We start from the raw sequence: 27,111 nt of genomic DNA, 5'->3' as shown, positions 1-27,111 counted from the left end.
GAGGGTTATTTGAAAAATGTAAAACTGAGACTGATTACATGTTTTGTTAGGCTGGGGTCTACCAACCAATGCAAGTAAATAGGCTCAGTTATAAATCAGCCTTAATCCTTCTGAAGGGCAGCACAGGTTTGAGTGGCTGAATCCTTACTTCCTTACCCTGTGTTTTTTAAAGCTGGTTCATTTTCTAGTCAAAATTCTGTTTGGAAAACCTGAGTTTCCATGCTCAAACTCTTAATATTTTATGAAACTGCATTAACCAGCCTTCGTGTGAACGGCATTGATCTGTAAACTTCCTGCTGCCGTTTCTCAGATGCCTTGGATGGCCACCATAAGGGAATGTGGAATAAGAAACTTAACTCATGCCCTGTATAATGGGTGCAAATTGCTCTATTTGCTGATTGAACAAAATTTAATGTTGAGGTTGTGGACGTTTGATGTTTTGTTCCAGGTTGCACAGATTTAATGCATTTAGATTATTGCAACAAAAACAAAATAGGTTAGCTTGTGAATAACTCAACAAAAAATTTGGCCAAAGAATATAGAGCATTCATATAATATTTAGACTTGTGATACTGTTTCTTTTAAATTTTTTGTTTCATGAGTTGGAATGTGATCTGATTGTGACTGAAATATTTGTTTTCTTCTGAAGCTTGTTCATTTATTTCATTTTTTCAGCAAGAATATTATCTTTTTCCGTTGTTGTGTGTAGTTATTCTAGACTGGATTGTATTCAGAAAATGCATTCCTTTCCCTCACAGAAATTTCACAGCGACCCTACCAAAATGTTTACAGAGGAGCTGCATTTAAAGGGAAATAAGGGAATACTAAAATATTGCTCATCCCGGTAACTTTTACTTGCGTGGAAAATATCTCATTACTGCCATGTCATAGTTCTTGCATGGCGCAGTGTTGACTCTTCTCGGATACACTCGAACATGGAAAGATCTTGTAACTCGATCCATTTCAATCACCAAAAAAACAAAATAGATAATGTTTTAATTATTGGAGGAATTATAGAATAAAAACATAGTATAAATAAAATTTTAAATTTAATTTCTTGTTCAAAGTTTTTAATTATCAAACAATTCAGGAAAAGTAGTTTGACTATAGGGACCATTTTTTAGCAATATTTCACATACTCATTCAGTTTTTTTAAACCACTGCAAAGCTTTGTTTTTGGAGAGAATCAATTCATGTTTAAAACTCCTTATTGCCAATGCCCTTATTTTGTATAGTAATCCATATACAGCAACTAAAAAATGACTCCAGACTCATCATTAGGGAAAATACAGCCCTAAACATAGATGTAAATGCTCCAACTCAACGTCATCCAGTTTTCCCATCCGATTCGGAAGAGAAGCTGAAGGCTGCATTTTCTTTAAGCAGTTTGGGTAGACCCTGGATACTGTCATACCGCTTAAAAGTGAGGTTTCTTCACTGACTGCAGTTTGTTAAAACATGATACCCCTTTTACCTTGTAATATCTATTATAAGGAAGCTTCTAGGAATCATAATTAAGGATATTATGGCTGGATACTTCAAAATCGTGTGATCAAGGAGACTCAACGTGGCTTTGTCAGTCGAAATTGTTTAATTTGTTACAGCTTTTTGACAAAGTAACAAGCAGGGTGAATCGGGGAACTTGTGGGCATGTTGGGGCTTCCAAAACGCATTTAATTAGTGCTACGTAAGAGGTTACAAGATCACATGGTGCAAGGGGAAACATATTCACATGTATAAAGGATTGTTAGCTAATGAGGGAGCAGAGTAGGGATAAATGGATCTTTTGGGTTGGCAAGCTATAACCAATGGAGTGCCACAGGAGGTGGTGCTGGGCCTTAACAATTTACAATCTATATCAATTAGGTATACAGGTGAACTTACTCGCTAAATCTGCTGATGACAAAGATAGGTAAGTTGGCAAGGAGGCAGAGGATATATAAGGGGATTTGGTTCAGTGGGTGTGCAAAAGCATTGGAAGAAGAACCACATAGCAAATGAGAAGTTGTCCACTTCGGCAGGAAGAATAGAATACCATTTAAATAGAGATTGTACAATTCAGTTTTACAAAGGGATCTGGGTGTTCCGGTGCCTGAATTGCAAAATATTTGTTTGTTGGTCCAACAAGTAATTAGGAAGGCAAATAGAATGTTGTTCATTTCAAGAGGAAGGGAATGTAAAAGTAGGAAATTCTGTTGCAGCTGACAGGTTGTTGATGAAACCATACCTGGCATCTTGTGTACAACTCAGTTTGTTTTGGGGGGCGTTGTGGTTTGGGGAGTGAGGAGAATGTTTCCTTTCAAAGCAGTTCTTTGAACTTATTTCTGAGATGAGGAGCAATTCTCATGAAGAAAAGTTGAGCAGATTGTGCCTATACCCATAGAAGAATAGAAGAATGAAAGGTGGTCTTTACTGAAACATGAAAACCTGTGGGGACTTGATTAAGGGGATGAGAAGATATTTCCTTTTGTGGAAGAGAATAGAATTACGTAATGTGGTTGAATCTTGAGGGGTCGCTTTTACGACAGATACGAAGCTGCCTTTCTCAGAGAATCATTAGTCTATGGAATTCCCTTTTCCAGAAAACATTGGAGACTGGGTTATTAAATTTATTCAAAGCTGAATCTTATAGATTGATGGACAAGGGTGTAACAGCCATATGGGACTGTGGGCAAAGGGGGCAAACTGCAAAGTGAAGTTGGAAATAGATGAGCAGTGTAAAAGGGTACAGTAGTCTACTAAGAAATCCTGTGATCCCATAAATTATTTTCTCAAACTTCAGGACCATTTCTTTCTTTTCAGTCCTGTTAGTTCATTATTTCAAGTTAATTAATTGAAGATTCATTGATTCAGTTTTACTCGCAGTAAACATCATTTGGAATATTTTTTAAACCTGGATTTGGATGTACCTTAAATTACTCCTCTGCACTGGCATACTTGACTCAGTGCGTTAGAAGCTCTGTATTATTCTTCATGCAATCATGGAATGCAGACCCGAGAATTAAATCTGCTTTTTGACAATCTGTATAAAATGTGAAATGATTATTTTTTAATACCTGCCAACAATTTATGCCAAGAATAAAAGCTGAAGTAGAGAAATCTGGAGAATTTTATTTGTAGTAATTCAGTAAAATTTACTTTAATGGCCACTTGCTTTGTGACAGAAGCAATGCAGTATATAATACCCAAATTAGTGTTTGCAACTGTGGCTGAATTATTAGCTCTTGACACCTTCAAGGCCAGAGTAGTAACACCAATAATTGTCTCCTGACCAAAGATTTAACATTTTGGCTCAATGACCATTTTTTAAAATCTCCATATGCTCTCTAAGCAGTTGAGCACTTTCAGCATTTTTGGTTCTTATTTCAGGTTCCCCAGTATCCACATTCCTGTGCTCTTACATAGGGATAATATACTGTAGATAGGGTAATACCAAAGCATTGCGACTGGTGGAAATTTGTAATAAAAATGAAATAGGTTGGAAATCGTGAAAAGGTCTTACAGTATCTGGAGAAACGGAGAAACAGCTGACATTTCGGGTCTGTGCCCTTCAAAAATTCTTTCTGATGAACTATTAACTTTACCTCTCTTTCTTTCGATATTGCTCGACCTCTGAGTATTATTAGCATTTTCTAATTTCACTGCAAATACGCAACATAGTTTAGTGTTTTTCAGGATTGATTTGAGGCTCATTAAATTCCAAGAGACTCTTCTTTTCTTTTTTTCCTAAAATGACTATTAGATTACCATTTTTATTTGGCTTCTGTACCTATTACTTTGGCCTCAGGATTTTTTTGGGAGGAAAAAGGTGTCTGCAATTGTGGAGAGCTGCAAATTCACAGCATTAAGAGTAGACCCCAACTAGTGGGTTACACAAGAATTCACAATTTTATATTCCTCTATTTGGCCAGGACAGGCTCATTGAAGCCAATTTTTTGAGCAGATGTTTTTGATTTCGAAGTCACAGTTCAAAGCCACTATGCTGACCAATTAAGTTAAAGCAAAAAATGTTACGCTTTTAAAACATACAAATAAGCTTATGTAGCTATATACATTGTAGGAAATACAGCAAGGAATATAAACATTTATGCCTACACATTTTGAAGAGGAGTTTTTGTTGGCAAGGTACAGGCTATATCCAATAGTTTCTACTCCAAACTATATGGTGATCTCAGTCAGATGTACAGACCAGTTTCCCAGTAACTGTTTCTACAGGATTGGAAGATCTCCACACAGACCCACTTCAAACTAACTTGCTAGGTTAGAACTATGGTTAATATTGATATTTGTCGGTTATTGTGACTTCTTTTCTTTCCCTCTCAATTGCATCATACCCTAAAACTGGTGGTAAGTGAGAGAATTGCATGCTTGAGTTTGTTTTTCTCAGCTTCAAGTCTGAAGTGCATCAGTTCATGATGTTGAAACTTTTTTCCAAGTCCTCATCCACGTTCGCAACTTTTTTCGTATCTTCCATTCAGTTTTTCCTGCTGCCCGTTTCTGGATTTGTAGTTGTTTTGTTTTCAAAATCTGCGTTGTTTGGGTTTAGTCTGTTCTGTTTCTCTACTTGGGTTGTTACAGGAGTTGGCCAGAACTCAAGGCCAGCAAGCTCATTTCTCTTTAGGTTTGAATTAGCTGTCCTTTCTGGAACTATATGACTTATGATGACAGTTGCTACATTAGTCTGTATCAGGGTTATTGGCGGATCTGATGTCCCATGGCAGATGGCTGTTGTAAATATTGAACTGATATCAACGTCAACAGGAATGGTATATAGCGGAAATGATCTTTCTAATCAATGCATTATTGAAATGAGTTTTTTTTAAAATCTTCCTACAGCTTTTAATTCTCATTAGACTAGATCCCAATTTTAAGAATTGCTTCTTGCCCCAGAAATTGTCCATGCAAGCACATATGTGTATTTCCTGTATTGGTGGGAAGAATGAAGATATTTTTCTGAGATGATAAGGGGTAGCGCTGGATGAACACAGCAGGCCATGTAGCATCAGAGGAGCAGGAAGGTTGATGTTTCGGGCCTAGATCCACCTTCAGAAATGGGGGAGGGGAAGGCGAGTTCTGAAATAAATAGAGAGAGAGAGGGGGAGGCAGACAGAAGATGGATAGATGAGAAGATAGTTGGAGAGGAGACAGACAAGTCAAAGAGGTGGGGATGAAGCTGGTAGAGGTGAGTGTAGGTAGGGAGATAGGGAGGGGATAGGTCAGTCCGGAGAGGATGGACAGGTCAAGGGGCTTGGATGAGGTTCGTAGGTGTAGTAGTTAGAGTTGTGGCTTGAGGTGGGAGGAAGGACAGGTTAGAGAGGCAGGGATGAGCTGGGCTGGTTTTAGGATCCAGTAGGGGGAGGGGAGATTTTTGAGCTCCAACCTCTTCCCCCGCAGAACGTGCAGCCCTCTGCTCCACACGCAACCTCACCATAAAACACGCAGACGAGGGAGGCGCAGTTGTAGTGTGGCACACTGACCTCTACATCGCTGAGGCCAGGCGCCAACTCTCCAACACCACTACCTACCGCCCCCTTGATCATGACCCCCCCCCCCCAACCACCAAAGCATCCACAACCTCATCACCTTAGGTGACCTTCCTCCAACCTCATTGTTCCCCACCCCCGCACCGCCCGCTTCTATCTCCTTCTCAAAATCCACAAACCTGACTCCCCTGGTCGACCCATTGTTTCCTCCTGTTCCTGCCCAACCGAGCTTACCTCCACCTATCCCCACTCCATTTTCTCCCCCTTGGTCCAGGAACTCCCTACCTACGTCCGTGACACCACCCACACCCTCCACCTTCTCCAGAACTTCCAATTCCCCTGTCCCCAACACCTCATCTTTACCATGGATGTCCAGCCCCTGTGCGTCTCTATTCCCCATACAGATGGCCTAAAGGCCCTCCGCTTCTTCCTGCCTCGTATGCCCAACCAGTCCCCCTCCAGTGACCCCCTCTTCCGCTTAGCCAAACTCGCCTTCACCCTCAACAACTTCTCTTTCAATTCCTCCCACTTCCTACAGACAAAGGGGCTGGCCATGGGTACCCGCATGGGCCCAAGCTCTGCTTGCCTCTTCATAGCTTACATGGAACAATCCCTCTTCCGTACCTGCACTGGTCCTAAACCCCACCTCTTCCTCCATTACATTGACTGTATCAGCGCCACCTCCGTGCTCCCACGAGGAGCTCAAACAGTTCATTCACTTCACGAACACCTTCCACCCCAACTTCAAGTTCACCTAGACCGTCTCTAATACCCCTCTCTCTTTCCTGTTCCTCTCTGTCTCCATCTCTGGCAACCACCTAGAAACTGATTAACCATTTCAAGCCCACTGACTCCCAGAGCTACCAGAATACACCACCACCCACCCACCCACCTTCTGGCAAAAATGCCATCCCCTATTCCCAATTTCTTCACCTCTGCAGCATTTGCTCCCAGGATGAAGCATTCCACTCCCATACATCTCAAGTCCTCATTTTTCAAGGACCGCAGCTCCACCCCCCTCCCCCCACTAGTGGTCAAGAACACCCTCGACTGTGTCGTCCACATTTCTAGCAATTCATTCCTCACACCCCCTCCCCGCGATAACAACTAAAACAGAATCCCCCTCGTCCTCACGTACCACCCCACCAACTTCCGGAACCAACGCCTCAATTTCCGACACTTCCACCATCTGCAATCCGACCCCACCACCAAAGACATTTTTCCCTCCCCACCCTTATCTGCTTTTCAGAGGGACCACTCTGTCTGTGACTCCCTTATTCGCTCCACACTCCCCTCCAGCCCCACCACACCCGGCACTTTTCCCTGCAACCACAGGGAGTGCTATGCCTGCCCCCACACCTCCCCTCTCACCCTCATCCGAGGCCCCAAGAAGACTTTCCACATCAAGCAAATGTTCACCTGCACATCTGCTAATGTGGTATACTGCATCTGCTGTTCCTCTACATCGGACAAACCAAGCGGAGGCTTGGGGACTGCTTTGTGAAACACCTGTGCTTGATTCGCACTAAACAACTGCACCTCCCAGTCGTGAACCATTTCAACTCCCCCTCCCATTCCTTGGATGACATGTCCATCCTGGGCCTCCTGCAATGCCACAACGACGCTACCCGAAGGTTGCAAGAACAGCAATTCATATTCCACTTGGGAACCTTGAGGCCCAATGATATCAATGTGGATTTCACAAGCTTCAAAATCTCCCCCTACCGCCTCCCAAAACCAGCCCAGCTCGTCCCTGTCTCCCTAACCTGTCCTACCTCCCACTTATCTCCTCCTCCCACCTCAAGCCCCATCCCCATCTCCTACCTACTACCCTCATCCCACCCCCTTGACCTGTACATCGTCCCTGGACTACCTATTCCCTCCCTAACTTCCCACCTACACTCACATTTACTGGCTCCGTCCCCAACTCTTTCACCTGACTCCTCTCACCCCATCTTCTCCTCTATCCATCTTTTTCTCTCCCCCCCCCCCCCCCCAACTATTTATTTCAGAACCCCCTTCCCCTCCACCATTTGTGAAGAAGGGTCAAGGCCCGAAATATCAGCCTTCCTGCTCTTCTGCTGCTTGGCCTGCTGTGTTCATCCTGCCCTACACCTTGTTATCTTAGATTCTCCAGCATCTGCAGTTCCTACTATCTCTGAAGACCCTTTTCTATTTGCTTACCATTGCATTTTGGAAATTGGAATTCCTAATGATGGCTTCCCAAATATGACAAGATTCCTTTGTGCAAATTGACTTCTATCGAAAACCTATCTTGCATGTCATTCAAAATAGCTCTTTTAATGGAACTCTCATATGTAGGCCTGTTAAATTTGCATCCACTCCTGAAGTGGATTTGTTGAAACAGTCCTGAAGTTATGCTTCAGTCATAACAGGAATCCTTAATTCAAGATGTTGGGCTTTAGTGAAAGTCATGTTCAGACATTATTAATTAATGTATATTAATGGGTGTGTATGTTTCTCCCTTGATTATCTAATTGCCCTTCCTTGAAATGGGAATAATGGTTTGGTTTAATTTGGATAGATGTACATTTATCCACCTTAATAGTATCCATACCAACATTTAACTTTAATGGAATGGCTCAGTTGTTGCAGCAGTCTGATCATGTGTGCAAAGTGTCAGAGGTTTCCCATTGTAAGTTAGTTGCAAGAATTGGGGCAGTTGTGTTCTCACAGTTTTCCTTTAATGTGTTGTTCTCTTAAAGATCCAGACTGCAACTCTGCATTTTTTGGGAGCTTAGATTGGTGACAATTTTTATACAAGCCCTCAACTTGGATTGGAAGTAACCAAATTGAAGAATATCATTTGCTCATTCGCTTGTTTTTACTTGAGTTTTGTTCAACTAAGTTTAAAATAAACTTGATTCCCTCTGCCAGAGCATAAATATCAGACTTTGAAAATCCTGAGTGATGCAAACAGCTTTTTAATTTGTCATGAAAATCCTCTGATACAGAAAATTGCCTTGTCCTATCAAGAGTCATTTAGTTCTTTATTAATTTAGAATCTACTTTATAAACTCTGGGTTTAAGAAACAGGTAGTAGAGGGGAGAAACTAACTATATACTCTCTGTACTTGTTTCAATTCCTGATGCGTCTCTTTTGATATACATATACTGTGTATATAATTTCACTATTCTCTGCGGCACTGACGCCTGGTTGTCTGACTGGTCTTAGTTTTCTTTGTACACTGTTTTATAAATGCGTCCTTGCCAGTGACTGAAACCTGTGGTCACTGATGTGTTGCTGGTGTTTCGCGGCTGTGAGCTGTTGGTTTGTGATTTGACTTTTTTTGGTCTTCCCAGTCACTTGTGCGCTGGCGGTGGCTTCTCTCCGTGCCTCAAGGTACAGACGGAGTAATGGCACTTTCGTAGCCCTGGAAATGTTGCCATTACTCCTGGTGCGTGCTGTCAGGTGGCTGCGTTGCGATTAAATTTCCATACTTGCTTCATGTATACCAGACACCTTGTGGAATCCTGCTTAACCTAGTGGACATAACACAGGGCTTGTCCAGCAAAAAAAAATCATTTTGTAGGTCTTTGTTGCCTAACCAAGTCTATGCCACATAATTTCTTTGAACCCAAGAAACTTGGAAAGCCCATTATCAATGGACCTTTGTTAAATGTCTGGCTACTCATTCTGAAACAAAAACCTTTTTTGCCATTGCAAATATTGTTTGAAGTTATTAAGGCCAGTGTTTTTGAAGGATAACAATCAAGTTCGTTCTCCTTCCCCAGTGAGTTTGAATAAATGCACAACTATATTTTGAAAAAGTAGGATTGCTCCCGTAAGTTAGATAGAAATGTAAAATAAAGATCACCTCCCATTACCCATTTGATAAATAAAGATGAAATTTGATTTTGAGAAAAATACCTAACATACTACACTACCTATCACTTTTATTAAATCAAAAAAAACTTTATTTTGGGGCATTCAAATACCAAATTCTATGATGTTGAGTTTTTTTTTCCTCTCACCTGCTTCATTGTTTTATACGTCAACATGCATGTGCATGCAGTTGCAACCATGCATGGATCAGATCTTTATTGAGATACAATACCACATGATCCACTGTGTTTCAAGTCATCGTTGCAACTTCATACCTATCAATCCAGAATGTGTTCCAATACATCACTGATTCCAGAACAAGTAAAACATCTCATGGTTCATTGATGTATATCTAATTCTACCATTGATTTCTAGACTTATTGTCCACTACCAAATCAAGACGTCAAACATTTGAGAGTAACTTTACCAACCTGGAGCCAAAGGAATTCCATCTCTGTCTTTTGGCTCCAGTGCCATGTTAAAAACCCATTGTTATATTCGCATGAATGCAAATAATCACATTAAAACGCTACTGCTCATTACAGACACAGCTTGAAATTCCTCCTGTTTCTTCAGCCCCTGCCAAAGGTGACATCCTTATCTTGGGGCCCATTTAAATAACGTGTCTCACTATTTAACTGAATCTTTGCTAATGCCATACGCTGTCCAGGATATCATAGTACATTAGTAATATAGGCCCTCAATCCTGCAGTATATGTTTACAGCCCTTTGTTACCTTAAAATGCTAAATTATAATCTCATGATTAAAAATGCTTTGATCCTGAGTTTTGTACTTGTAATTCAGTGCTCATTTTTCCTATATCTGTTTGGATAGTTTAGTAGATTTGTTGCTCAAAACGTGCCCTATACTTGGATGTGTTTGATCCATCCCATTCCTTTTTTTTACCCTGGTAGAGTGGTAGTGCATACTGCTGCAAACTGTATTAGGAACTTTTCAAAGCAGTAGATATACGTAGCATCGGACTAGTTTTTCCTTTGGTCATTGTTTAAATTTGAGGTCATTTTTAGTCTAGTGGCAACCGGGTACCAAGTCTTGGTTTGGTCTCACTGCAAAGCCCTTGCTCTGTATCTCGATCTTTACATCCTGCGAATAAAACACATTTTTGTTCAGGTCAACAAAACCTAGAAGAAAACAAAATTGAACAGGATTTCACAATCAGTTGTTGGTTTACGTCTTCTCATTGGTCTATGAGAGTGAACCACTGGAACTTGGGGACAAGATGAACATGTACCTTACACAATCTGTCCACTATAGTTGCAGTATTTCATGACAAGCCTCAAAGTGTTAACCAACCATGTAATAACATTTTTTTTGCCATTGAATGTAATGATTTAGAGACTAACTCCATGAACAATTACATCGTTGAAGTTTATCTCTGAGCTGACAAAGTCAAGCCAACTGGTGCTAGCAGTTTGCAGTTGGTTTTGTATTGATCTCTAATGGGTTATCTTCCTTTTTTTTTAACCTTCCCTTTCATCTCTGTGATCTGAATATCTGACTGAGGCAGATGACGAGCCAGTTTCTGGACCAATGTGAGTATAACATTTAATAAGTTATTTAAATATGGTACTGTTAAAAAGTGACATTGATTTCAAGCACCAGCTGCAATGAGTACACTCGTCAGGTTCAGTATGGATAATGTGCTGAGTAAACCTTCCTCTATCATGCTTCATCAGTGCACTTCAATTTTCAGCAGTGAGGATGCCACTTCACTGCCAGTTTTATTAGAGGCAGTTTGATTGTGACCATTAGGCACCTAGTTGAGATTTCTCACCGTTCTTGTCTAAAGAATGGTGCATGGTTCACTTCAAAGCACCCTGAGTTGGAATTATATCCAGACTGCCTGGCCAAGATTATGCTAATACTGTGCTTTCATCACTTTTCTTGCTTTCTCTTGTTTTTTTGCACAGTTCCATGTGTGACCAGATTTTTTAAAAAGTTTTGACATCGTCATATGTTAATTAACTCTAGCAAAGGGTAAAGTCACCATGGTCCTCAGTACAATAGGGCTGCTCTTTCATTAGATAGAGACATCTGCCGTGGTGGCAGTTTAACCTGGGAGTCGTCATGTCCTTTTGAGGGGAACGGTTGAGAAGGAGAGACCTGCACGTTAAGCTGAGCCTGTGCAGGAGTTGAACCCACACTGTTGGCATTACCCTCTACCGCAAATCAGCCAACCAAAGTAATGAACCAACACTGTTACCCCCAACAATGACAACGAGAAATTGCTAAAAATGCCTGGCTGGCTCATTCTGAAGTTAATTATATATTTAAATTCCCCAACCCCTTTGCAAGGTATGAGATGCAGATACCAATTAACTTGCACACAGGGGACTCATTCAGGAGTTGGTAAGCCTGTCATCTTGACTGTTTATGCTGGCCTCAAAGCTTAATCAATATTCTTATGATCTCCAACGTAGTATTTTTATAGAATTTACAATAGAACAAACATGGTTACCATACTTCATGAGTTTTGAATTTGCAGCTATTGAAACAGTTATTATTGAGAATAAAAATTTGATGTTACAGTTTGTTATGCGCATCTTTGTTTAAGCTCTTTCGATTTCCGTTTTTCTGCAGCATGCTTTAGATGATGGCTTTATGGTACTCTGGCTCAATTGCGTTAATCTGTAAAAGAGTTTCTGTTAATGTCTTCGGACTTGTACGTTTGTAGAATGTTCTTTTTCTAGAAAATTGCTGAAAGTCAAATCAGTAAATAGATAAATGTTTCTGACTAGGATTGTTCTTTTATGTCTTAAACAATAAAAGCACATTCTAAGCCTGGTCTGTCTCCACTCTGTACCTAGATAGCCCTTGCATACGTTGAAAAATTAACTGTTTGTTTTCCCTGTCCTCATTAAAAAAACTGATCACCAAAACCTGACAATGCACTTGAAGCACTGCTGTAGTCTAGTTGCTTCATCACTGTAATTCTTTGTTTCTTATTGGTCACTTGTGATCACAGTATATTGGGAGAGTTGTTGGAATAGCTTCATATTGTTACAAAGAATCTAACAGGTAATGTTATTAAAAGTGGGTTCTTTAATCCATTTTTAAAAACCCATATGCTAGATCTTTAAAAAACTGCTTTGATAAGCTGCGAATGAGGCGAGGCATTGAACTGGTGGTGGAACTAAGTGGATGGAAGCATTGGAGGACAAGTTTTTGCTGGGGGGTGGGCAGCAATCTGAATAACAATGCCATTAGGGCAGATTGCTCACTTCAGTTATAGGGAAAACCACCTGAGGTAGAGACAGTCGTAAATCTTGTACTGTTTAATATCATAAACTCTGAACTGGACTGTTTAATAATTCCTAATCGTCCATCACCTGAAATTATTAGATGTAAAACGTTTGAATTTAGGTTGCTAGTTTTAAATGACCTTTCAATAACTTGTATAGTATAAAAGATGTTGTTATCCACAACACTCGTGAAGCTGGTAATCGAGAATGCTGATTGATGGGAACCTACTTTAGCCTTGACAAGAGTCTTTTGATAGGTTAATGGAAGAGGAGAAACTGCTGGGCATTTTTAGGTCAAAGCGTACCAAGGTGGAAGTGACCGTAGTCCCACCATAGGCTGCTGTCTTGGCAGAGAGATGACCAGTGTGAGTTGAACCTGTGTGTTTCCACACCTCAGGTAGTAGGTGAGGTTGAGAAGGCAAGACCTTTACAGTGACTTCAATTTTTATGGGAATTGAACCCACGCTGCTACCATGTCACTGCATGGCAAACCAGCAGAGGTAACTGGCTCCCGGTAAAGGAAGTCAGGCTGACACCACAATCTTTAGTTCCACTTCTTAAAAAGAAACTCCAGCTATCAACTTCACAAACAGTTGCTTCAAGTGCTATGTCTTTAAGCAATCAATAATCAAAACTAATTTTTAAATTTTTGTCACAACCTAAACCAGTTTCAGATTTGCAAGTTATTTGTTTTAAGAATGCATTATCTGGACACTGCAAGTGACTGGCCACCTTTTTTAAAAGAAAATTTCACTATTGGAAATTTGATTACTAGTGTCGGGTAACACTAAGTTTGTTGCATCCAGTAACTTATTGTAACTGACCTCCTGATGTGTCGAAGAGCAGTTGAATGACTTGTCCAAATCCAATCATCGAATAACAACAAATTGTCTTTGCTTCATCTCAATTCCCAACAGCACTTGCGGCTGGTTTATTTTTGTGTTCCCTCAAAATGCACAAAAACATTTTGAGTTTTGAACAATGGACTGAAAGATTTGAAAATAATCAAGTCTTTGAATTTAAAAATAACTAAAGTATAATTTATGGATGTGAGGATCACTGACTACACTATCATTTATTGTCCATTCCTAATTATTCAGAGGGCTATTGTCAACCATGTAGGCCAGACCAGGTAAAGGTGGCAGTTGCCAGACATTACTGAACCATATTGTTTACTGCTATAAAAAATAATAGCTAGATGATTGCCATTAGGCCATCTTTTGTTAATTTTAGGTTTTTAATTAATTAAAATCTCATCACCCCAGAACATGATGCTGTGGTTCTGGATTAATAACCCAGTGACATTTGTGCTATGAAGCCACCTTCCCACATTGTATCATCTCCCATCAAAACACTAAGCTGTGCTAAATATGATAAGTACACTAAATAGCTGTTAACTTTTTAATGTAATTCCAAACCAGGAAAACTAATTCGACAAACAATCATAAAGACAAGAACTTGCGACAGAGAAACACCAACTAATCCTTGGTTATCAGGTATGTTCCATTTGTCACGTGAATTTTTTTGAACTTGTATCAAACATTATTGCACGTTTGGGCGTGATATTTCAGAGAAAACTGCACACGTAATTTTTTTTTAAGTGACTGGAAAGCAAAGATAAACTTTCTGCTGCCCCGCCCCACCAATTTGCAAGTGCTTAAAAAAAGAGAGAAAATGGTTAAATGTCAGCCATTCTCTTTTGTAAAAAAAATTTGCTGGAACTATTGCAGCTTGTTACATGAATATAAAACACACAACTGTGGATGCTGGAGATCTGAAACGTACACAAACAGAAATCACTGGAGAAACTCTGGCCTGGCAGTGTCTGAAAAGAGAGTTCATGTTCCTGGAAAGGGTCGCTAGACTCAGTGCGTTGTTTCATCACAGATGCTGCTAGATCTGTTGAGTTTCTTTAGCAATTTCTGTAGCTTACTACGTGACTGTTTTAAATCTTCACATTCCAGTGTGTTGAATTGTTTTGACTGGTGAGACAACTATGGTAGCACCTGGAAAATGAAAGAAGGGTCAAACTCATTTTTCAGAATTCCTGAATTGAAAACATGGAATGAGAACAGATTCTTAGTTGAGAAGTGACAGTATGCGATCTTCACAAGCTGCGGGGTTTCTCTTTCAATTCTAATTTCACCATGACGTCTGAGACTTCAGAATTTGGTCACTTTCATAACTTTACTGTAGCTGCTTGATTTCCATAGATTATGTTTTGTTTGCCGCACAGAATTACATCGTTGTGAATTTTTAAAGCTGTTATTAAGTTGGACTTAGTGATCAAGTTACTTAAGGGCAAACAATTTTGATGACTGGCTGCTGTGTGTACCTTCACCAATAGAACTGTTTGCCAGCCTGTGGTCTGTTGAATTCTCGTTTGCAGTAGTTATTCTTCGAAAAACTAACTGATTTCTCTCTGCAAGATATGAATGGGCTGCATCATGATCCTACCTGAATACCTTGTGTCTAATTTCTGTAAGTCTCTCTTATTCCCCCTTCGACAGAGGCCTGACCCAAACCATCAATTTAGTCAGTGACTGTAGGTTTTTCTGGTTTTGGATCTCTTCAGTCAGTGATAAGTAAGAGTTTGTTGAATTATAGGGAGTGAGATCACAGCTGCCATTTGTATCTGTGTACAATGGCACCGGTGGGTTGAAAACATAGAAATTATCAAAATATGTGTAGGAGGCAACATCTTGACTAAGCATCATTCTCTGCTATTTTTTGATCACTGATCACAATGGAGCTCACTATATTTTTCGATGGCTTAATATAAATGTGAATGCCCACATTTCTCACATTGATAAATACTGCTGTCAGTACAGAATATTTTAGAATGCTGTATTTGCCTCTTGGGGGCTGAGTGTTTTCTGCTCTGCTGCTTAAATTTCTTTCTGAAATACAGTATTATTAATGTTCATTGCTTCACGATAAAATGCAATATAACAGAAGAACAGTTCTTGCAGTAGCAGTAATCCCTGTTTGTACCTTTATTTGGACAGTTAATTACTAAATCTGATTGTAACTCCTGCAGAAATCAACAGTCAGAATTGAACCCTTGGGTGATCCATTTTTATGCCAATCCTAATCACCTGCCCTGAATGCTGCTCATTACAGCAGCATTTCTTGCAGACTTTGACATCAGTCCTTTCTGCCAGTTCTTAAATTTACAAATTTGGTTACTAACTTAAGGTGTTTGTCATTGGTGTATCCCCAGTACAATGCATTACAGACCAGTATTTTATGTATGAATTTTTAATGTGCAATTTTATGTGACTGATGTAAGCATCTTTACTTGTAAGTGTTGATACAAGGCTGTTATTGGCTTAAGGTCAGTCTTGTTCTGATGTTCTTACTTATGCTGACAAATATCTTGAGATTTTACAAACGTTAAACCAGTAAGTTTTTGTGACTAAAGTCATTCAGTTTAGTGGACGTTCAAAGGTGTAATTGATTTATTCATACATCTTCACAGAACTTTGAATTTCTGAAGATCATTATCAAATAGCATGGCTGTCAGTCAAGGACTCTGGAGATTGTTGGTCTGAATGGATGGGTTTCGACCTTCCCACTGTCTAAGCAGGAATAAGATGGCTGTGTAAAGCATGTTTTGCCTTATTCAATCTCTTCTGAAGAATAAAGTATTAAAAAGATCGCTTTGCAAATTTATTTCTGATTATTTCAAATCGATAGGGTGTACTTTGAGTGCTTGATATACTATTTATTGATGCTTGATTGTCTTCCGCCACCCTGTCTGCCACCCCTTCCTCTTCCTGCGACTCTCTGTTTATGTGGATGCATGCGAGGTTTATTATTTCTTGTGTGCTCATTCATACACTGTTCATCACGTGGCACTCCTAACTCCATGATTCTTTTCATTCTCTCCTGGAACATTTGCTAAATAACTGCATCACTCATATGGTATTTGATTTGAATTTGTATATATTACAAATGTTAGTGTCCAGCAAATCAGAAGCATATTAATAAATGATGTATTGCACTGATCTGGTAGAGGTTAAAGCTAAAGTATATATATCTCTTCCACTGCCATTTCATGAGCCCTGTTCTTGATGTCACATTCTAGCACACTTATTGCATGGTAGTTTCCTATGCAAGCTTGAACAAGCAATTAATTATCTGTCTCCTTTTCTCCTTTCAAATTACTGTTCTGAGATCCACCCTGTGTTTTGTTTGGACACTAATAAAACTTTAATGTTGTGACTTTCTTTCAAATGTAATTTTGGATGTGTAAATGCATGAGATTGCACATTTACCTGTGGTTATTATCATTAACTCCATGTACAGTATGTTGACCCACTGATTTTTAAAAATAAACAATGACATTGAAAACTAGGTTATTTGTGTGAAATTTGTCAAGGGTTGAATGAGGACATTGTATTTAAATGTGCGGTGCTGCCTTTGAGAAGAGATTGGAAAGGAATCATTACCTGGAAACATTAAATATTTTCAGCCAATGCTAAAATTTAATCTCTTGATTTGATCCAACTCTAGTTTTTATTCATGACACATTGAAGGAAAGAAATGCTGAGTCAGCGTCCTTTCCCTACGTGTAATGTATTGATGTTCACATTTCTAACCTAAAATACAGTAGAGACTGGCTAAGTCTGAGCCATCTTACCTCCTCATTCAGTTGGCAGCACTCGCTGCTGAAATAGAATGTTGTGCATTCACTCCCCACATTAGAGATTTGGTATAATTTGAAACTGCAGCTCTGTTTGAGATGCTGTCCATCAAATGGTTTGCCAAATCAAGCGCACACATGTCCTCAGATGATGTTAATGATCCCAAGGGACTATTTGAAAGGAGAGTAAGGGAATTCTCCCCACTGGTCTTGTCAATATTTATCCCTCAACCAAAATCCAAAATAAAAAGCTAGTTACTTGTCTGATTCGTGTCTTAGTCTGTGAAAATCAGTTGACCTACTGATGTTTTAAAAATAAACAATGACATTCAAAACTAGGTTATTTGTGTGAAATTTATCAAGTGCTGAAATGAGGACATTGCATTTAAATGTGCTGTACTGCCTTTGAGAACAGATCAGAAAGGGATCTTCACATACTGCATTGAATGCTGTTTGGTAGCTAGCCAGTTTTTTGATATAACTATGGTGACTAGTATGGCTCTAGCCTGTCAAGGCTGAAGGAAACCAGTAAGAGACTTTGTTCAGTTTTGGAGTTCAAGGGCTCTACATTTTCTACCCAGAAATTGGGATATAAAGAAACAATCTTGGGGTATAGTAAACTGAGTTTTGTGATAATTACATTGAAATATAAACCAAAAAATGTAGAGTAACAGAAGTCAAATGTAAGGAATGCTATATGGGACAGGAGGAGTATGAAGTAGGTCATGCTCTTGTACACACTGGAATCAACAAAGCGAAAAAGACATTGGAGGATAACCTAAAGTTGATTATTTCGAGAGTATCTAGGCTTTAATTCTGTCTCCTAAATTAGGAATTTAGACTAAGGAGCAAGGAAATTTGGGAGGGAAAAAAGGTTTTGTTAAAGTTTAAGGTGTTCATTTTTATTTAACATAATTTTTCTTATCTGTTAACAGTGGTGGGTGAACTCCCACACCTGCAGTGCACATCCTGTTCCACGTGGGATGTCTATTCCATTTCTTGTGTCCTGAATAACCGTACAAGTTGGAAGTGTCATCAACTACAACAGCTCAGTCATATAAAAGAAATAGGCAGATAGTCAAGGAGTCCTTCAAATACATCTCATTTTTCACTTAGTATTCACTTCTGAACATTGATATAAGCATTGGTGACACCTTCATTTTACTGATGATCAAGAGTGGACTGAGGGGGTCAGCAATTGACTTGGTTGGATTTTCCCTGCTTTGTGGACATGAAATATGTGTCATTTTCCACATTGTTGGGTAGACTATGTCACAGCTTGGCTAGTGAGAGATACCATGGTAGAATGGGGAAGGTTATGGGAGAGAAATGTACCAGCACTAGTCTAGGGTGACATGACTCATTTCATTCTCAAATTGTACTACAGATGTTTTACGTCCATGTCTAAGATCCTCTGTCTTGCCTTAAGCTCCTAAATGTATGTTCCCATGTCCACTACTGATAGTTGGAAACACTCAGGCTAAATTGGCTGCTACAGCGTGCTGTAGCTTTTTGGAATTACTAGATTCAACAGAAAATAGGTGGCTTGGAGCAATTCATTCCATATTGCTTAAACCTTGAACCTTTATGGAAATGTAAACATATGAGAAACTGATTGAGTTAGCTTGCAATAAAACAGTAGGCAGGAGTTTGGAAACCGGGCAATTGGAGAGTGAAGGGAAGAGAACCTTAATGTGGTGTTCTGAATGTAGGATTTCCAGGTTTCAGAATTTTGTTTGATTAAAAATGAGCTGCATTTCCCGCTGACTACTCTCGGTGCACCTTATTTCATGCACCCTGTTTTCTGACTTCCTTTCTTTTTTAAATTGGCCTTCACAGATTCCTAGGCTGTACTTTCTATAGTAGAAAGTTCCACATATCAGTCTCCCAAAACCAAAAAAGCTCAGGCTAATTTATCCTAATCGGATGGGATTGTCCTGGTTGCTTTGAGGGCCTGGATGTTTTTTAAAAAATGGCTGGCTACCACGGGTGATGAAATCTCAACCCATCCACAACTTGAATTGGATGCAGTTTGATGGCATAATGGGGTTTAATGTTTTGAGTTAAATGTAAATGTTAAATGGAACGCTCCATTCAAGAAAGGAGGCCAAGAACAGGAAAGTATAGGTTACTTCGCTCATTTTATATGTCATTGGGGGAAAGTGCTGGAATCTTTTATTAAAAAGGTTAAAACAGAATAATTAGAAAATCACAATAAAATCTGGCAGAGCCAAGGTAGTTTTGTGAAAGGGAATCATGTTCAACTGATCAGCCAATTACCATCCCATGAGTCTACTCTCGGTCATCAGTAAAATGAAGGAAGTTGTTATCATTAGTGCTATCAAGCTGCACCTGCCTGGCAATAACCTACTCACTAATGCCCCGTTTGCGTTCTGCTGCTACCTTTATGCAACATTTGGTCAAAAATGTTAACTAGCAAAATTGGAATTGGGAACATGTTATGCTGATTAGTCATATTTGGCACATCAGAGGATGGTTGTGGTCATTGGATGTCAGTCAGCTCACAGGATAGTTAGGGCTGGGAATAGTAAACGATCTTCAGCTTCATTGTAGGATCAGAAGTGGGGATGTTTGCTGATAATTACACAATGCACAGCACTGTTTACAGCTTCTCAGATCATGAAGCAGTCCATGTTCAGATGCAACAAGACCTGGACGGTATCCAAACTTGGGTTCAAAAATGGTAAGTATAATTAAGAGACAATCTAAAGCTGTCCGTTGACATTGAAACCCCCACAGTCAACATCCTGGGGGCTACCCTCCACTGAAAACTCAAATATATATATTAGTGGCTACAACATGTCAGAGACTGGGAATTCTTAAGTGAATAACTCACCCCCAAATCCTCAGTCTATTCATCTACAATGCATAAGTCAGGAATGTTGCAGATTACTCCCCCTTTGGCTGGATAAGGACAGCACCAGAAGCTTGATACCATCCGTGACGTGAGTCTGCGTAATTAACACCACATTCACAAACGTGCACATATTCCATCACTGATGCTCAGTAGCAACATTATGTACTATCCACAAGGTGCACTGCAGAAATTCATCAAAAATGTTCAGGCAGCACCTTCCAAATCCAAAATCAATTCCATCTAAAAAGATAAGGGTAGCAGATACGTGGGAGCACCCCTCCAAGATACAGGCAACACAGTAGGCAGCATCAGAGGAGCAGGAAAGTTGACATACGGGAAATAGGGAGGAGAGGTGGAACTGGGGAAGGTAGGTGGGATGGTGATAGGGAGTGGAGGGGATTGATCAGTATGATGGGTGGGATGGTTAGGTGGGAGAGAAGATGGACAAGTGTCAAGTCAAGGAGGCAGGGAAGGCTTGGACGTGGGATCAGTCTGGGTTTGGGCAGATGTTAAAACTGGTGAATTCTATGTTTAGACCATTGGGTCGTAGGCTCCCGAGGCAGAATATGAGGTGTTACTCCTCCAGTGTGCAGGTGATATCATTGTGACACCGGAGGAGGCCCAGGATGGACGTGTCACCCAGGGAGTAGGAGGGAGAGTTAAAATGGTTGGCAAGCATAAAGTGTTGTCATTTGTCATGTACAGAGCACATATGATCTATGAAACGATCTCCAAGTCTATCCTTGGTCTCACCAATGTGGAGGAGGCCACATCGGGAGCAGCAGATATAGTAGACTAAGTTGACGGATGTGCAGGTGAACCCCTGTCTAATCGGTTTGTTTGGTGTCTTGAGTGGACATGAATTGGGAGGTGTAGGGGCAGGTGTAGCACTTCCTGCTGTGGCAGGGAAAGGTGCTGGACATGATGGGGTTAGTGGCGAGTGTGGAGCGATGAGGGAGTTGCAGAAAATGCGGTCCCTACGAAAGGCAGGTAAGGGTGGGGAGGGAAATATCTCTTTGGTGGATATCAGTGGATAATGATACCCCAAATACAGAGATTGGTGGGGTGATGTGAGGACAAGGGGGATTCTGTCTTTATTTTTGTTGGGGGAGGGGGTGTCAGGGCAGAAGTGCGGAAAATGCCCTCCACCAAATCTCTTGCAGTTTCGATCACCGGAGGAAGCAAGTTACAGTCCTTGAAATAGGAGGACATTTGGGATGTTTGGGAGTGGAATGCCTGATCTTAAGAACAGATCTGGCAGAGGAATTGGGTGTATGGAATCGCATTCTTTCAGAGGGTTAGGTGAGAGGAGGTGTGGTCAAGGTAGCTGTGGGCTTGAAATGGATGTCAGTTCTGAGGTGGTCACCAGAGATGGAGAGGTCCAGGAGGAGAGGGAGGTATCGGAGATGGGCCAGATGAATTTGAGGTTGGGGTGAAAGGTGTTAGTAAACCTGATGAACTGCTCAAGCTCTGCATGGAAGCACCTCCAAGCCATTTTCCATCCTGACGTGTTCATTCATTGTTGATGGGTCAGAATCTTGTAATTCCCTCTGTAACAGCATTGTGGGTCTACCTGCACTACATGGACTGCAGTGGGTCAAGAAGGCAACTCAACTTAGCCTTCTCAGGAGCAACTAGGGATGGGCAATGAATGTCCAGCCAGCAATGCCCATGTTCAATAAGAAGTATAATGGAGCTTTTTTTGACAGAATAATAAGCATGGTTGATAGAGGAGAGCCAGCAGATGTATTTAGATTTCCAAAATGCACACGATTGGGTGCTATATCAAAGTTTGCTGCATGAGATAATATTGTATGGTATGGAGGGTAACTTATTAATATGTATATTGAATTTATTAGTTAACAGAAAGCAGACAGGCATTAATTATTCATTTTTGGGAAGGTTTAAATTGAAAGCTTTAAATTGTGGAGTGCCACAGGAATCAGTGCTGTGTTCTCAACTATTTACAATTTATATCAATAAATTAGATGAGGGAATTTGCCAAAGACATCCAGGTAAGTAGGAAAGTAAATGGTAGAGATGTAAAAAGTAGAGCGTATTTAAAAGCTTAGGCCAGTTAAGTGATTTGGCAGATTTGGTCAATGGAGTATGTCATGGGAAAATGTGAATCTGTTCATTTTGGCAGGAAGATTAGATGAACAGTATACTGTATAAATGGAGAATGCAGAATTCATTGGCACAGGTGAATCGCTGGATCTGGGTGTTCTGGCTTATGAATCACAAAGTTAGTTTGCAGCACAGCAACTGAACAGAAAGCTTAATGGAAATTGACATTTTATCATGATGGGAAAGGAATATATAAGTATAAACCGAAAGAACTGCAGATGCTGAACTGAAGAAGAATCACTGGACTGAAACACTAACTCTGATACTGCTAGACCTGCTGAGCCTTTCCAGTAATTTCTGATAAAAGTGAGGATAGTTTTTTGAAGCTCTATGGAATGTTAGTGAGAACACATCTGAACAATGCTGTATCTTATGTGGTCTCCTTATTTAAAAATAGGTAAAATTGCCACAGATACAGTTCAGAAAAGATTCATTTGAGTTGCTCCTGAGGGGATTATCCAAAGAGGCTAGTCTGGACAGGATGGACCTATATATGTATAGGAGTCCAGAAGAATGAGAAGTGATCCAATCAAACATATAAGATCTTGAGGTGACTGGATAAGATGAATACCTGGAGGATGTTTTCTCTTGCGGGTTGATGAAAAATAGGGAACATGGTTGAAGAATGCGAGGTTTCCTTTCTAAGACAGAGATGAATCCTTTTCTCTGAGGGGCGTAGGATCACAGAATTCTCTTCCCTGGCAGATAGTGGAATCTTCATCATTAAATTTATTCAAGGCTGAGTGAGAGTTTGGATAGACAAGGGGAGTTGAGGGCTATAAGGCGTAGAGGGAAATGGAGTTGAGACCCCCACCGGATCAGCTTTGATCTTATTTGAATGGTGGAGTAATCTCGAAGAGCTGAATGGCCTACCCCTGATCTTAAGTCCTATGTGACCCCTGAGAGTCTCCATGGTACAAGCTATGAAGGCAAAAAGCGTGAGCAATTCTGACAGCAGTAGGTGGCCCTGCACCTCCATTATTATTTTTGCTGTCTCTCAATTTTGATTGACACCTTAGATTGTGCTGACCATTAGCATTTGGATCCACAATTGGGTTCTGGTTCTGTCATGGACTGTTGCAAGCTATTCTTCCTCAGTCATCATCTGATGCAACTAAACAGCCTATTTTCCCATCCTTTAGATGCTAAATTCTGGTAGCCTTTAGTATTTCATATTGCCCTAGTTCCTGTGATCCTTACTCCTTCAGTTAGACCTACAATCTGTTTCTTTCAGATCTTTAAGCTTTTGTGCTCTCACAGCCTATGTAATTCAAGTTGGGATGCCCAAGAAACTAAAATCTTGGTTGTGAAGGGCAAATGGGAAGCTGGCTTTTATCTGCAAGGAGTTTCATAAAGCACAAGAAATCTATACTTCAGTTTTGGCAGAGTCTTAGTCAAATCTCATCTGGAGTGCTGCATTCATTTCTGGGAACTGCAATTCAAGAAGTATATAACAGCCTAGGCAGAGGTACAGCGTGGAATCACATAAAGATGCTAGGGATACATTGAATAAACGTGTTTATATTGCCTCTTAACCTTCCAAAAGGAATGTAATAATGACAGTTATAAATGATAAATCAATTCAAAACAGAGAAAATAAATGTGAGTTTTCATCTGAAGTCATTCATGGTGAAGTGTTTACAGTATTTTTGTATCAATCTGGCTGTTCAAGTGGAAACCATTTTGGATGTTTTATAACTTCTGGATAAAGACAGGCAATGTACCAATTTAACATCTACCTTCTCCCCCTGCTGGCTCAGTGGATAAATACATCCATTTAATATATTGCCAAGTGTCATTGAAACATGACGGACTCAATTCTCTTGGACTAGCACTAATTTGGAGCCCTATGTTATGGCATTAACTGGGTATTAAACTGCAACCATTTTGGATTCATTTCTAGAGGGATGGAATTAAAAAGCAGATGTTCCAAAATGAATGTCAGATCACCCATCCAAACTATGAGAGGTCCCTTTGAAATAAATAGTCAACATCAATTTTTTTTTATTCATTCACAGGATGTGGGCATCTCTGGTTTGGTCAGCACTTATTGCTCATCCCTAATTATCCAGAGGACAGTCAAGAGTCAACTATATTGCTGTGGGCCTGTAGGCCAGACAAGGTAAGGAAGGCAGATTTCAGATTTCCTTCCCTAACAGGTATTAGTGATTTTTCCCAACAGTCAAGAATGCTCATGATCATTATTAGGCCCTTAATTCCAATTCACATTATTGAATTTAAATTCCAGCATCTGCCATGGCAGGATTTGAACACTGGTTCCCAGAATATTTGTTGAGTTTTTGAATTAAAAACTTCGTTTGGTGATAATATCACTAGGTCACTAACAAACGCCTTGTGAGGTTATAATTGGTGAGTTATTTGGGGGGCACCTCTTATTATACCAGTATAGATTGTGTCTTTACATATGTTTTGTAAGCGCTATTTAAGCAAAGAAAATAGTATCAGAAAATCATGCTCAAATGGCAGAGCAGACTTGATGGGCCAAATGGCCTGAATATGCTCCTCAATTTTATGGTCTAAGTGACACTTTTATAAAATGTGGCTAGAAAAAATAACCATTATTGGCAGAATTGAAATATCGAGATGTTATAGGGGTACATTAGCTTTGATAAGATTTTATGGTTCATTGCCAAATCAGTTCAGATTGCATCCAAACATAATGAAGAATAAAAGAGAACATAAACTAAGAACAGTAGACAGCACAGGATTAGGCCCTTTGGCCTATCATGTCTGTGGGGACCATGGTACCATTCTAAACTAATTCCATCTCCCTGCACATGATCTATTTGCTTCTACTTTCTGCGTGTTCATGCCACTTAAACGTTGCTATCATACCTATTTCTACCACCTCCCCTGACAGCATGTGCCAGTCGCCCACCACCCAGACCAAACCCTCTCAAAATATATTAAGAAGATACCTTAGAAGCCAACTTTTCCTTATTTTAAGAGGCAAGTGTAAGACATGGTGTTCCAGAACTAATTCTGATGGTCAAGCTACCAGATTTGAAACAAAATGCACTTTATTCTTACAGTGTAGTTACAATACAAGCAAAAGAAAGAAGAACTGGAATACCTTAACTCTGTCAGAAAACTTAACAGAATAATGAATTACTTAAATACTAAACAATGACTGATCCAATATATTAAGATCCCATAAACACACCCCTGGCAAACGCAAATTGTATAAAATAGATTTTCTCACATACAATTCTCCAGTCCAGGGGGAAAAAAACGTCAAGAGAAAACTCTGAGTGAGAGAGATAGAACCCAAGCGTTTTGCTGTAGGAGGGAGAGATGTATAGCATCTTCCAAACCCCAACAGCTACTGAAAGTTAAACTAAAATCCTGGTTCTGTGGGAACTTCACCCTATCCCTTCATGCTAATTCTATAGCTCCAACTTTAAAGAAAACAAAAGGCCTTACAAGTTGTTTACTTTATTGGCTGGAGCATACCGCTCGTCACCTCTGTCTGAACCACTCCATAAGAAATAAACCTGGGCAAAATATATCTCAAAGCCATATTGTCATCACACTGTGTAAAAAAAACTTGCTTGCACATCTCTGTTAAACTTTAACCCCATTGCCTCAACCTTCACAGAATTTGTAACTAGGATTGACTTCAGGTCGATTTGACATGACTGGTTTGTGAAAATACTGAAAATACTTTCTGTTCATCTGAGAAGCAGTGCTGCATCCAACTGAGAATGTGGTGTTTTCATGGGTTTAACTAAAACTGCTAACCAGGTCTGTGACAGATTACGTGGCAAACAAATTACTGGAGTTCTTGGATCAATGTTTCAAGCAGTCTTTATTTGCTCATGTGGGCAGACAACTTTATACTCATCACTCCAGCATGCTTCTCCAACAAATCAGAGTTTCAAGCAGTTATCTATACTATTTTAACTGCATTACAACCATAGGACCAAAAGTACTGACATAGTAAAGAAGGACTAGAATTTAGGACATCACAACGATGCCGCAGGATAATCATGATCTAATTAAGAAATGGAGGAAGCCGGTGTCACAACTGAGTGGCTCCACACAACATTCATCCCTCCAGTCACTGAAGGAGGGAAATCATCTGCATAAAGATGTTTAAAAGATGTGCAGGCTAGGTGGATTGGCCATGCTAAAATTGCCCAGTGTTCAGGGATGTGTAGATTATGTGATTTATAGAGGGATTGGTCTTGCTCTGAGGGTTGGTGTGGACATGTTGAGCTGAAGGGCCTGTTTCCACACTGTAGGGATTCTATGGATCTATGGAAAGATTAGCCTTGGAGACAAGGTTAGGGTTAGCTTTCATTACTTTCATGGGTTCAATGCTATGTTAGCATTACTATAATTTAGATTCACTCGGTGAGTTGGAAATTTAAAGACTAATCTCAGTAATGCAAGGAATGTGGTACTGGTGACTGTAAAATGGTCATTGAATGTTGTGGAAACCAGTCTGTTTCATTGACGTACTTTGGGGAAAGAAATCTTCCGTGCTTACTTATTCTAGTCTATGCGTGACTCCAGACCCACAGCTGGTGACTCTAATCTGCTGTCTCAGGGGCAATTAAGGCTGAACAGCAAATGCTTGCCATACCAACAACACAAAAGGAAATAAAAATACATTCAGATAAAATGCTGTTTTTGAATGCCACAGTGAAACACTTTTTATTCTGTTGAAGACATCATAAAAATGCAAAGTTTTGATGTAAACTTGTATGAAATCCAGGTTAGACTATTCAGTGTACATTTCAGTCCTCAGTCTTACAGAATAGAACCTGTGGGTGCTGGTGACTTTGCAAAACTCGCTCATTAAAAAAATGATACTGAATCTGAGAGCTTACATCTTTCA

General features: G+C 40.0%; 1 protein-coding gene across 2 annotated transcripts in view; it reads left to right on the top strand.

Annotated features, from left to right (window-relative positions):
• The window catches only part of nptnb (neuroplastin b), a 73,805-nt gene extending 56,855 nt beyond the window's left edge, over positions 1-16,950 (top strand). For both annotated transcript variants that reach the window (XM_048520586.2, XM_048520584.2), the window contains 3 exons: positions 10,860-10,884; positions 14,016-14,090; positions 16,076-16,950. In XM_048520586.2, coding sequence (XP_048376543.1) covers positions 10,860-10,884; positions 14,016-14,076 — 86 coding nt within the window. In that variant the 3' untranslated portion in view covers positions 14,077-14,090; positions 16,076-16,950. The remainder of the gene's footprint in view (positions 1-10,859; positions 10,885-14,015; positions 14,091-16,075) is intronic.
• Positions 16,951-27,111: the final 10,161 nt, after the last annotated feature.

Source organism: Stegostoma tigrinum, chromosome 36 (assembly GCF_030684315.1).
Source record: "Stegostoma tigrinum isolate sSteTig4 chromosome 36, sSteTig4.hap1, whole genome shotgun sequence".
In the NCBI taxonomy this organism is placed as follows: domain Eukaryota; kingdom Metazoa; phylum Chordata; class Chondrichthyes; order Orectolobiformes; family Stegostomatidae; genus Stegostoma; species Stegostoma tigrinum.
This window is presented reverse-complemented; position numbering and strand designations above follow the sequence as displayed.